The sequence below is a fragment of the Oncorhynchus keta genome, chromosome 37, assembly GCF_023373465.1.
Source record: "Oncorhynchus keta strain PuntledgeMale-10-30-2019 chromosome 37, Oket_V2, whole genome shotgun sequence".
Classification (NCBI taxonomy): domain Eukaryota; kingdom Metazoa; phylum Chordata; class Actinopteri; order Salmoniformes; family Salmonidae; genus Oncorhynchus; species Oncorhynchus keta.
In genome coordinates this window covers 10,921,762-10,933,255 of record NC_068457.1, presented here as the reverse complement: position 1 = coordinate 10,933,255, position 11,494 = coordinate 10,921,762, and the positions used below count along the sequence as shown (strand labels likewise).

General features: G+C 40.8%; 1 protein-coding gene across 4 annotated transcripts; it reads right to left on the bottom strand.

The window, feature by feature from the left end:
- Nucleotides 1–55: 55 nt before the first annotated feature.
- On the bottom strand, nucleotides 56–9,953 carry LOC118370181 (CCR4-NOT transcription complex subunit 9). 4 transcript variants are annotated; one of them, XM_052499109.1, is made up of 8 exons: nucleotides 9,731–9,953; nucleotides 9,088–9,267; nucleotides 8,857–8,972; nucleotides 8,625–8,734; nucleotides 8,333–8,442; nucleotides 1,772–1,870; nucleotides 1,570–1,660; nucleotides 56–1,334 (listed from the first exon to the last, which is right to left on the bottom strand). In XM_052499109.1, the coding sequence occupies exons 1-8, from the start codon at nucleotides 9,746–9,748 to the stop codon at nucleotides 1,153–1,155; spliced, it is 906 nt and encodes a 301-aa protein (XP_052355069.1). In that variant the 5' UTR covers nucleotides 9,749–9,953; the 3' UTR covers nucleotides 56–1,152. The 4 variants fall into 4 exon arrangements, with proteins under 4 accessions (XP_052355069.1, XP_035610940.1, XP_052355068.1 ...); XM_035755047.2 differs by having other exon boundaries at nucleotides 56–1,321; nucleotides 1,569–1,660; nucleotides 9,731–9,937; XM_052499108.1 differs by lacking the exon at nucleotides 9,731–9,953 and adding an exon at nucleotides 9,544–9,678.
- Nucleotides 9,954–11,494: the final 1,541 nt, after the last annotated feature.

Genomic DNA, 11,494 nt, shown 5'->3' with positions numbered 1-11,494 from the left:
TGAATAAGCCAGGTCAGAGGAGGAGAGTTTAAAGAGAAGAGGCATTACTCAAATGTTGTTTTTTTTAACCTTTATTTAACTAGGCAAGTCAGTTAAGAAAATTCTTATTTACAATGACAGCCTACCAGGGAACAGTGGGTTAACTGCCTTGTTCACGGGCAGAATGACAGACGTATACCTTGTCAGCTCAGGGATTCGACCGAGCAACCTTTCGGTTACTGGCCCAAAGCTCTAACCACTAGGCTACCTGCTTTGCCACTGACAGAGAACAAGGCTGTGTTGAGGCCGGAGTTACCTCTACAGTTTAGCACTGAGAACATTAACTTATTTTTTCTGACCGAGTCTCCACTCAGGTTCCAGAGCATCAATAATACACTGCAGCAGCTCAGGTTTCACATAGATAGACAGGGCCAAGGCTCAAATGGGGGGGTCCCTTATCTGTTAACACTGAAGCACGCCAACACGTTTACCTTGCAGCAACCTCTGTAATATACACAACACAGAAGCAGCTTGATTTCAGTTGATTTCCATTCACTAGCCTATCTGAGATGTGCATATCTATAACACATGCATGTAACTACAAAGCAGTTACTTTGTAATGTTATTACACAAGAGAAAGTATGCCACATAAACAGTACCGCATACGTCAAGGTGTAACATTTTACTCTGTCGTACACTTCAATCTCAGAACACTTAGTGAAGACTCCAACATTTCCTTGAGAAAAAATATAGAACTAATAGTTTGAGGACAAGTGAAAACGCATCCATACACTTCTGGAGATAGGGCAGACAGTTTGATCTGAATGAAAGATACTGTGAGAAAACAGCTGAGTAGAGGTCTTTCATTCAATAGTCTTTCTTCACAAAATATGCAGCCCTTTATGAGACCGTCTGTCATTCAAACTGGTGGATTTTTCCTGTTTCTGGAAGCTGGGTCCTTGCTGGTGGGTATCACTCAGTGCAGCTGCATGGTAAGTAGGGTTGCAAAATTCCAGTAACTTTGGCAAAATACCCAGGTTTTACATAAGTCCCATTTGGAAAATTCCCAGATTTTCTGATTATTCCACACGGATTCCAGGAAAGTCTTCGTAAACCTGGGAATCATGGGAAAGTTACCATAATTGTGCAACCCTGCTGGAGAAGTGAGGAGAGCTACTGTGTGGGCAGAGGGATGCCCCTGGGGTCTGTGACTTGGCCTTCCTGTAAGTTCTTCACCAGCTGTGCCAACCAGCGTTTGGTGGTGGTGTCGTCTTTCAAGACCTGGGCAAATGTGGTATCTTTAAGCTGGTCTGGTAGACACTGACGGAGGGCCTCTCGGGCTCTGGTGTGGGGGCAGAGGTGAGAAAAACAAAGTCATGTTAGTTATGATAGTGAGTAAGTCACTATCAGCAGAATCTATTATCTATCCAGATAAGACCATGACCACATCCACTGTTTTCAGTGCCCAACATCATTTCCCCAATATGTTTTTTTTAGTAATTCCTTGAAAATTGCTTCAAAAACACTGAAGGAATGAACGCAGGCTAAACGAGACAAGCAACAGCGGGTCGAAGAGTTGATTTCAATACCTGGAGTTGTCTGACAGGCGTAGGTAACAGCGGACAACATGTTTCAAAAGACGAGCAGAGGGCTCTTTGGAGAGCTGAAGAACCATTTTTCCCTGAAAGAGAGACAAAAAAATATATTTTTAAACTTTAAAAAAAAATATTCAGGAAGAAAACAGTGTCTAGAAAAGTATAATATTTTGAATATTGGTTAACCTTGAACTTACAAGTATCATGGCCACATGGGAGAAGCGTTCATACGTTTGGCAAATGTATGCCAGCCCTGTGTCATCAAGTAGGATTTTCTGTAGTATAAAAGTTGCTACCTGTCGGACAAAAAAATGTGGGTTGAAATTAGTGATGCACCGATATGACATTTTTGGCCGATACCGATATCTGATATTTTCCATGCAAAAAAACAAAAACAATACTGATAACCGATATTCAAATTTTTAGCGGCCTTTTAAGCATTCTAGTACAGTTAAATAGTTAACACACACACACGGACGCAGCAGTCTAAGCCACTGCATCTCAGTGCAAGAGGCGTCACTACAATCCCTGGTTCGAATCCAGGCTATATCACATCCGACCGTGTTTGGGAGTCCTATAGGTCAGGGCACAATTGGCCCAGCGTCATCCGGGTTTGGCCGGGGTAGGCCGTCATTGTAAATAATAATGTTCTTAACGGACTTGCCTAGTTAAATAAAAGGTTACACACACAGACCAAAAGGATATTTTGGTGGCATTTACGTAGGTCCCTTACTTGCTGTGCTGTTTCGTTGTTCACTTGTTTCATTCTCAACAAGGATTTCTATGAACGCCGTTTGGGTCTTTGCGTGTCAAAAAAGATACACGTCAAATAACACTATTTGACGTTTCAAATAACATGACGTAACCCGTTTCTGTAGCTGTAGTTAGCTTGCTAACTATTTAGCTAGGTGTCATCTAAAATAACCCTAATTTATAAGACAGTTCTTATTTGATTAATGGTGATCAGACCCATCTATGTGAAGCCAACCACAATAAGGATTAGCCACAATAGTGGACTTTGCAGTTAGCCTTCAAAATAAAAGTATGGCATAATACAATTTATATTCATTTGCATCACTGCCAATGTCATACTTTTATATTGAAGGAAAACTGCAAATTCCATTATTGTGCCTAATCCTTGCGGTGGCTAGCTTCACGACACAACCTGGTCCGGCGAGCCTCAACGACAGAGAGAGAGCGTGCGAGAGACAGAGATCAGCTCAACGTAATTGAAGACTAACCACTTCTGGGAAAATTGGAAAATGCTAAACAAACAACAACACGAAGAATTATCTATCCAAAATGGAGATGTATGGGTAAACCACTTCTCTAATCTATTTGGCTCTATAACAAAGAACAGCAAAAACATTTACATGATCAAATCTTATAATCAACTATTGAAAGACTACCAGAACCCACTGGATTCTCAAATTACCTTGAATGAACTACAGGACAAAATAAAAACCCTCCAACCCAAAAAGGCCTGTGGTGTTGATAGTATCCTCAATGAAATGATAAAATATACAGACAAATTCCAATTGGCTATACTAAAACTCTTTAACATCAACCTTAGCGCTGGCATCTGCCCAATATTTGGAACCAAGGACTGATCACCCCAATCCACAAAAGTGGAGACAAATTTGACCCCAAAAACTACAGTGGGATATGCGTCAACAGCAACCTTGGGAAAATCCTATATATTTATCATTAACAGCAGACTCATACATTTCCTCAGTGAAAACAATGGACTGAGAAAATGTCAAATTGTCTTTTTACCAAATTATCGTACGACAGACCACGTATTCACCCTGCACACCCTAATTGACAAACAAACCAAAACAAAGGCAAAGTATTCCCATGCTTTGTTGCCTTTGAAGCCTTTGACTCAACTTGGCATGAGGTGGTGTTGGGGGAAAAACATACGACATTATAAAATCCATGTACACAAACAAAAATTGTGCGGTTAAAATAGGCCAAAAAAACCCCCACATTTCTTCCCACAGGGCCGTGGGGTGAGACAGGGACGCAGCTTAAGCCCCACCCTTTTCAACATATAGATCAACGAATTGGCGAGGGCACTAGAACAGTCTGCCTCACCCGGCCTCACCCTACTAGAATCTGAAGTCAAATGTCTACTGTTTGCTGATGATCTGGTGCTTCTGTCACCAACCAAGGAAGGCCTACAGCAGCACATAGATCTTCTGCACAGATTCTGCCAGACCTGGACCCAGACAGTAGATCTCAGTTAGACCAAAATAATGATGTTCCAAAAAAGGTACAGTCACCAGGACCACAAATACAAATTCCATCTAGACACAGTTGCCCTAGAACACAAAAAAAACTATACATACCTTGGCCTAAACATCAGCACCACAGGTAACTTCCACAAAGCTGGAGACGATCTGAGAGACAAGGCAAGAAGGGAATTCTATGCCATCAAAAGGAAAGTAAAATTCGACATACCAATTAGGATCTGGCTAAAAAAAAATGACTTGGAATCAGTTATAGAACCCATTGCCCTTTATGGCTGTGAGGTCTGGGGTCCGCTCACCAACCAAGAATTTACAAAATTGGACAAACACCAAATTGAGACTGCATGCAGAATTCTGCAAAAATATCCTCCTTGTACAACATAAAACACCAAATAATGCATGCAGAGCAGAATTAGGCCAATACCCACAAATGATCAAAATCCAGACAAGAGCTGTTCAATTATACAACCACTTAAAAGGAAGAGGTTCACAAACCTTCAATAAAAAAAGCCATCACCTGGGGCTCTGCTCACAAACACAAACAGACCCCACAGAGCCCCAGGCCAGCAACACAATTAGACCCAACCAAATCATGAGAAAACAAAAAGATAATTATTTCCAATGTGTCAAGTATTTAACAAAAAAACTGAGCAAACTAGAATGCTAGTTGGCCCTAAAAAAGACTGACCCACACTTAAGGAAAGCTTTGACTATGTACAGACTCAGTGAACAGAGCCTTGCTATTGAGAAAGGCTGCCATAAGCAGACCTGGCTCTCAAGAGAAGACAGGCTATGAGCCAGAGGTCGACCGATTAATCGGAATGGCCGATTAATTAGGGCCGATTTCAAGTTCATTACAATCTGTATTTCTGGACACCTTTTTTTTACACCTTTATTTAACAAGTCAGTTAAGAACACATTCTTATTTTCAATGACGGCCTAGGAACGGTGGGTTAACTGCCTTGTTCAGGGGCAGAACGACAGATTTTTACCTTGTCAGCTCGGGGATTTAATTTTGCAACCTTACGGTTAACTAGTCCAACGCTCTAACCACCTGCCTTACATTGCATCCACGAGGAGCCTGCCTGTTACGCGAATGCAGTAAGAAGCCAAGGTAAGTTGCTAGCTAGCATTAAACTTCTTATAAAAAACAATCAATCAAAATCACTAGTTAACTACACATGGTTGATGATATTACTGCGTTGCATATAATCGATGCGGTGCGCATTCGCGAAAAAGGACTGTTGTTGCTTCAACGTGTACCTAACCAGAAACATCAATGCCTTTCTTAAAATCAATACACAAGTATATATTTTTTAAATCTGCATTTTTACTTAATATCGCCTGCTAACATTAATTTATTTGAAATAGGAAAATTGTGTCACTTCGCTTGCAACAGAGTCAGGGTATATGCAGCAGTTTGGGCCGCCTGGCTCGTTGTGAACTGTGTGAAGACTTTGTTAGGAAGAAATAGACAGGCAACTTTGACAAACGGGGGATGATTTAACAAAATCGCATTTGCAAAAAAGGCACAATCGTACCTAACCATAAACATCAACGTCTTTCTTAAAATCAATACAAAGAAGTATATTTTTTAAACCTGCATATTTAGCTAAAAGAAATCCAGGTTAGCAGGCAATATTAGCCAGGTGAAATTGTGTCACTTCTCTTGCGTTCATTGCACGCAGTCAGGGTATATGCAACAGTTTGGGCTGACTGGCTCGTTACAAACTAATTTGCCAGAATTTTACATAATTATGACATTACATTGAAGGTTGCGCAATGTAACAGCAATATTTAGACTTAGGGTTGCCACCCGTTAGATAAAATACGTAACGGTTCCGTATTTCACTGAAAGAATAAACGTTTTGTTTTCGAGATGATAGGTAATTAATATGGTCAAATCCAGAAACTAAGGCTTGTATTTCTGTGTGTTATTATGTTATAATTAAGTCTATGATTTGATAGAGCAGTCTGACTGAGCGATGGTAGGCACCAGCAGGCTCGAAAGCATTCATTCAAACAGCACTTTAGTGAGTTTAAGGAAAGCAGCTATTCGCAATGCTTCAAACATTGCGCTGTTTATGACTTCAAACCTATCAACTCCTGAGATGAGGCTGATGTAACCGATGTGAAATGGCTAGCTAGTTAGCGGGGTGCGCGCTAATAGTTTTTCAAACGTCACTCGCTCTGAGACTTGGAGTAGTTGTTCCCCTTGCTCTGCATGGGTAACGCTGCTTCGAGGGTGGCTGTTGTCGGTGTGTTCATGGTTCGAGCCCAGGTAGGGGCGAGGAGAGGGACAGAAGCTATACTGTTACACTGGCAATACTATAGTGCCTATAAGAACATCCAATAGTCAAAAGGTACAGTGGGGCAAAAAAGTATTTAGTCATCCACCAATTGTGCAAGTTCTCCCACTTAAAAAGATGAGAGAGGCCTGTAATTGTCATCATAGGTACACTTCAACTATGACAGACAAAATGAGGAAAAAAATCCAGAGGATAGGATTTTTAATTAATTTATTTGCAAATAATGGTGGATTATTATGGTGGAAAATAAGTATTTGGTCAACTACAAACAAGCAAGATTTCTGGCTCTCACAGACCTGTAACTTCTTCTTTAAGAGGCTCCTCTGTCCTCCACTCGTTACCTGTATTAATGGCACCTGTTTGAACTTGTTATCAGTATAAAAGACACCTGTCCACAACCTCAAACAGTCACACTCCAAACTCCACTATGGCCAAGACCAAAGAGCTGTCAAAGGACACCAGAAACAAGAAACAAAATTGTAGACCTGCACCAGGCTGGGAAGACTGAATCTGCAATAGGTAAGCAGCTTGGTTTGAAGAAATCAACTGTGGGAGCAATTAATAGGAAATGGAAGACATACAAGACCACTGATAATCTCCCTCGATCTGGGGCTCCACGCAAGATCTCACCCCGTGGGGTCAAAATGATCACAAGAACAGTGAGCAAAAATCCCAGAACCACACCTAGTGAATGACCTGCAGAGAGCTGGGACCAAAGTAACAAAGCCTACCATCAGTAACACACTACGCCGCCAGGGACTCAAATCCTGCAGTGCCAGACGTGTCCCCCTGCTTAAGCCAGTACATGTCCAGGCCCATCTGAAGTTTGCTAGAGAGCATTTGGATGATCCAGAAGATTGGGAGGATGTCATATGGTCAGATGAAACCAAAATATAACTTTTAGGTAAAAACTCAACTCGTCGTGTTTGTAGGACAAAGATAGCTGAGTTGCATCCAAAGAACACCATACCTACTGTGAAGCATGGGGGTGGAAACATCATGCTTTGGGGCTGTTTTTCTGCAAAGGGACCAGGACGACTGATCCGTGTAAAGGAAAGAATGAATGGGGCCATGTATCGTGAGATTTTGAGTGAAAACCTCCTTCCATCAGCAAGGGCATTGAAGATTAAACGTGGCTGGGTCTTTCAGCATGACAATGATCCCAAACACACCGCCCGGGCAACGAAGGAGTGGCTTCGTAAGAAGCATTTCAAGGTCCTGGAGTGGCCTAGCCAGTCTCCAGATCTCAACCCCATAGAAAATTTTTGGAGGGAGTTGAAAGTCTGTGTTCTCCAGCAACAGCCCCAAAACATCACTACTCTAGAGGAGATCTGCATGGAGGAATGGGCCAAAATACCAGCAACAGTGTGTGAAAACCTTGTGAAGACTTACAGAAAACGTTTGAACTCTGTCATTGCCAACAAAGGGTATATAACAAAGTATTGAGGTAAGTATTTGGTCAATAACAAAAGTTTATTTTCCACCGTAATTTGCAAATAAATTCATAAAAAAATACTACAATGTGATTTTCTGGATTTTTTTTTCTCTCATTTTGTCTGTCATAGTTGAAGTGTACCTATGATGAAAATTACAGGCCTCATCTTTTTAAGTCGGAGAACTTGCACAATTGGTGGCTGACTAAATACTTTTTTCCCCCACTGTATATGAAATACAAATGGTATAGAGAGAAATAGTCCTATAATTCCTATAATAACTACAACCTAAAACTTCTTACCTGGGAATATTGAAGACTCATGTTAAAAGCAACCACCAGCTTTCATATGTTCTCATGTTCTGAGCAAGGAACTTAAACGTAAGCTTTTTTACATGGCACATATTGCACTTTTAATTTATTCTCCAACACTTTGCTTTTGCATTATTTAAACCAAATTGAAAATGTTTCATTATTTATTTGAGGCTAAATTGATTTTATTGATGTATTATATTAAGTTAAAATAAGTGTTCATTCAGTATTGTTGTAATTGTCATTATTACAAATAAAAATAACATTTAAAAAATAAATAAATAATCAGATTAATCGGTATCAGCTTTTTGGTACTTCAATAATCGGTATCGGCATTGAAAAATCATAATCGGTATCGGCATTGAAAAATCATAATCGGTCGACCTCTAACAGAGAGAGCTACAGAGAGAGAGAGAGAGCTACAGAACCAGAGCGCTATACTGCGAGAGATACCGTTTTGGAAAGCTCACTGCCAGACTCCATTATGCGAAGGCACAGGGGAATGATTTCTGTCGTCAACAGGAAGTTGATCACTTCCTGCTCATCTGTTTTGACCAAGGCACCTGCCAATCAAACAGGAACAAGTTATAGAGAAACATACATGACACATACTGTATTGTCAAAGTAATTGGATAATTTCATTACTTAGGCAATGACAACATCAGAGAGTGAGATAGAGAGAAGAAAAGACAGAGACAAGGCATCATAGCAATAGAAGCACAAAAATGATATAAAGGATATTTACCGATGACTCCTAGGCTGGTGAGTCGGAGGTACTCAAATGGTCGTGTTTTGCTGACAGTGTGTAAGAAGGGGTACAGGAACAGAGGAATGTGTGCTGCCAGAAATGCCGATCTGTGAAAAACAACAGTACATAAGTTACACATTTCACATCATATAGAAGAAAATACACTGACTGTTTTGGATAAGTGCACTGTTCAATTCAATCATGATGAGAGAGAAATCAAGGGACTCACCTTGTCTCTGGATGAGAGGCCACGCATTGCAGAAGTGCTAATGCATTGCATACTCTGTTGGACTGGTGAGCGGTGAGGGTTGGGGGGTTTATTGAGGGGTAGATGTTGACTATTTCCTATTTATGAAAGAGTATGAAGCGGGTCATCATCAAGTTTAGAGCCACACTCACAGAGGAAAACCATGCTCCATCTTGCTGGAGACTGGCCAGTTAGTGTCGTCCACAATCTTACCTGCAGGAGAGCAGCTATAGTCCCACAGGAGTGCCATAGCATTGGAGCCAAATCTGGCACGGACTCCCGTTTTTTACTGAGCTCGAGCAGGGCATTCTCGCGGGTCTCTGGGCTGGACAGCTCGTTGATCCACTGGTAGATCTTTTCCCTATCCACTTGGGCCAGAGCCGTGGTTACAGCCTGTTTTACAGGAGAGGTGGACACATTGAGCTAAATTGACAAAGTGTTTGAATTAACAACAGGGCTAGCAATGGGTTTCTAGCCACCTGCATGAATGAATGAGTTAGCTAGGGAGCTAGCTGGCTGGCTACCGTACGGTAGCTAACAACTGTCAACAACAATATGTCAATTAACGTTACTGTCATGGATACAGTAACTTTCTCCCAAATAGTTCGCCACCATAGTTAGCTACCATAACTAGCTCATTCAAATGCATGTATTATCCAAACAGTTTACCACAAGAGGTGTTCGAAACATCTTTGTAACACGTTTTGCATTAGCTAGCTAATAGCAACTCTACTGGCCAAAGTCAGGACAGTAACTGGCCTTGTGCTAGCAAAAAAAAATTCAAAAGCCTTGTGTAAGCTCTTGTTAACCTAGCTAGATAACGCTTGCAAGCTAGCAATATCGTTTGTGTACTTACTGCTCCTGTAGCCAGCATTCTATGCAGCGCTTGGATATTTTAGAAAAACGTTTCGTAAAATATAAAAATATGTTTCTGTTGTGAAAACAGGCAACGAATCTCGCGAGAGCGCAACTGCGTTCAACCTTTCAACTCAGACGTGCCTCAAGTGATCCGCTGGGAAAGTTTCGTGACTATTTCCGTCTTTTTCTGTTTTGGACCTTCAATATTATGCACTTGTTCGACATTGCAGCCGACAAGTGGGCGACTCCCGAATGAGAGATGTACAAATAATGATTATTATGATTATTATTTGTAGATAATTCAATCAGTCGGGATCCCGAGTGGCGCAGCGGTCTAAGGCACTGCATCTCAGTGCTAGTGGCGTCACTACAGACCCTGTTTCGATTCCAGGCTGTATCACAACCGGCCGTGTTTGGGAGTCTCATATGGTGGCGCACAATTGTCCCAGAGTTGTCCTGTTTAGGGTTTGGCTGGTGTAGGCCGTCGTTGTAAATAAGAATGTGTTGTTAATTAAGTGACTTGCCTAGTTAAATAAAGGTTACATTTGAAAAAAGTCACAATTGACCTACAATGCTTCATGGATTTGAAGCTCTCCAACACGGCCAAAATAATGAAATTCATATTTTCGATATGCTACCTCTTATCTAATTATATAGGAATTTGTGGAGTACTTTACATCTACTGGTGTATTTCATGGTTGTCATTTTTGTGCGTTTCGACTTTGAGGCCCATGAAAAAAGGGTGTTGATCCACATTCTCTCAACTGAGCCACACTCCCATTACTACATGCATAAATATAAACCTTAGTTACATTGATAATAACAGAGTGGTAGTTTTTGATACTATTCATTTTATTTATACTCACAATTGTGAAGTGTGTACATAACATGAACACCCTTTTTCGGATGATCTGCATCCTACATATTGAGCAACTAAAGTTTGAGTTGATCACAGAGTGAAACAAGGAGTTAGACTTTCATTTTATTTAAACAATTATCTGTTTTTATTCATAGGCATTGAAGTTAATGTATGCCAATAGGACCAGGTAGTAGGAGGAGTGTTCCACTGCACCAATAAACACTCAAATATTTGTCTGTTTAGTGTCCAGTTCTAAAAAAGCAGCTCAATCCATCCAGATCCCCTCTGTAGCATTACTCATTAACCAGTCCAGCCAACTGTATTTGTTTGTTTTGGGGGAGGATGATGTGATGCAACCATAGACAGGTGTTCATTAATTGATGTTTAATCCTTCAACAGTTGGCTAGAACACAGTCCCTAGCACAGAAACAGGTTTCAGAAACACTGGGCTGGGTAGCACAGCCTATAGCCTCAGTGGTTGCATCTTCAGCGTAACAAGACCAAAGCAGTAGGATGCATCTTGTATAAAAACAAACTAGTTGACCTGTCAATGTGGATAATAAGAATCGGCCTGCTTGACTGCTACTTAGCTGAGTAATGCTTTGATCACCTAGATCAATGCTGACTGCTGAGTATGTTTGACCATTATAGACTGTTTAATCCGTTGGATCAAAGGTCACAGAGGCTATAAAAGAGTCACTACTGCCATAGCTAATAATAACCAACATGAAGCTCTTTGATTCAGATTTAACAAATCATATTGTTGATGGTGCATATTTTGTGTACTATTTAGGAATTAGCATTGAATGCAATATCGTAATGCAGCGGTGGGGCTAGATCTGTACACCACTTCACATTTCAATCATAATTATTGATATTGCCATCTCTGATCCTGAGATATCA

Coding starts and splice junctions, on each gene's coding strand:
- LOC118370181 (XM_052499108.1), bottom strand. CDS start 9,564: ATGTTTCGAACACCTCTTGTG. Junction 8,443..8,624: donor CACCAGCCTAGGAGTCATCG/GTAAATATCCTT, acceptor TTTGATTGGCAG/GTGCCTTGGTCAAAACAGAT. Junction 1,335..1,569: donor ACGCCTGTCAGACAACTCCA/GGTATTGAAATC, acceptor TTTCTCACCTCT/GCCCCCACACCAGAGCCCGA.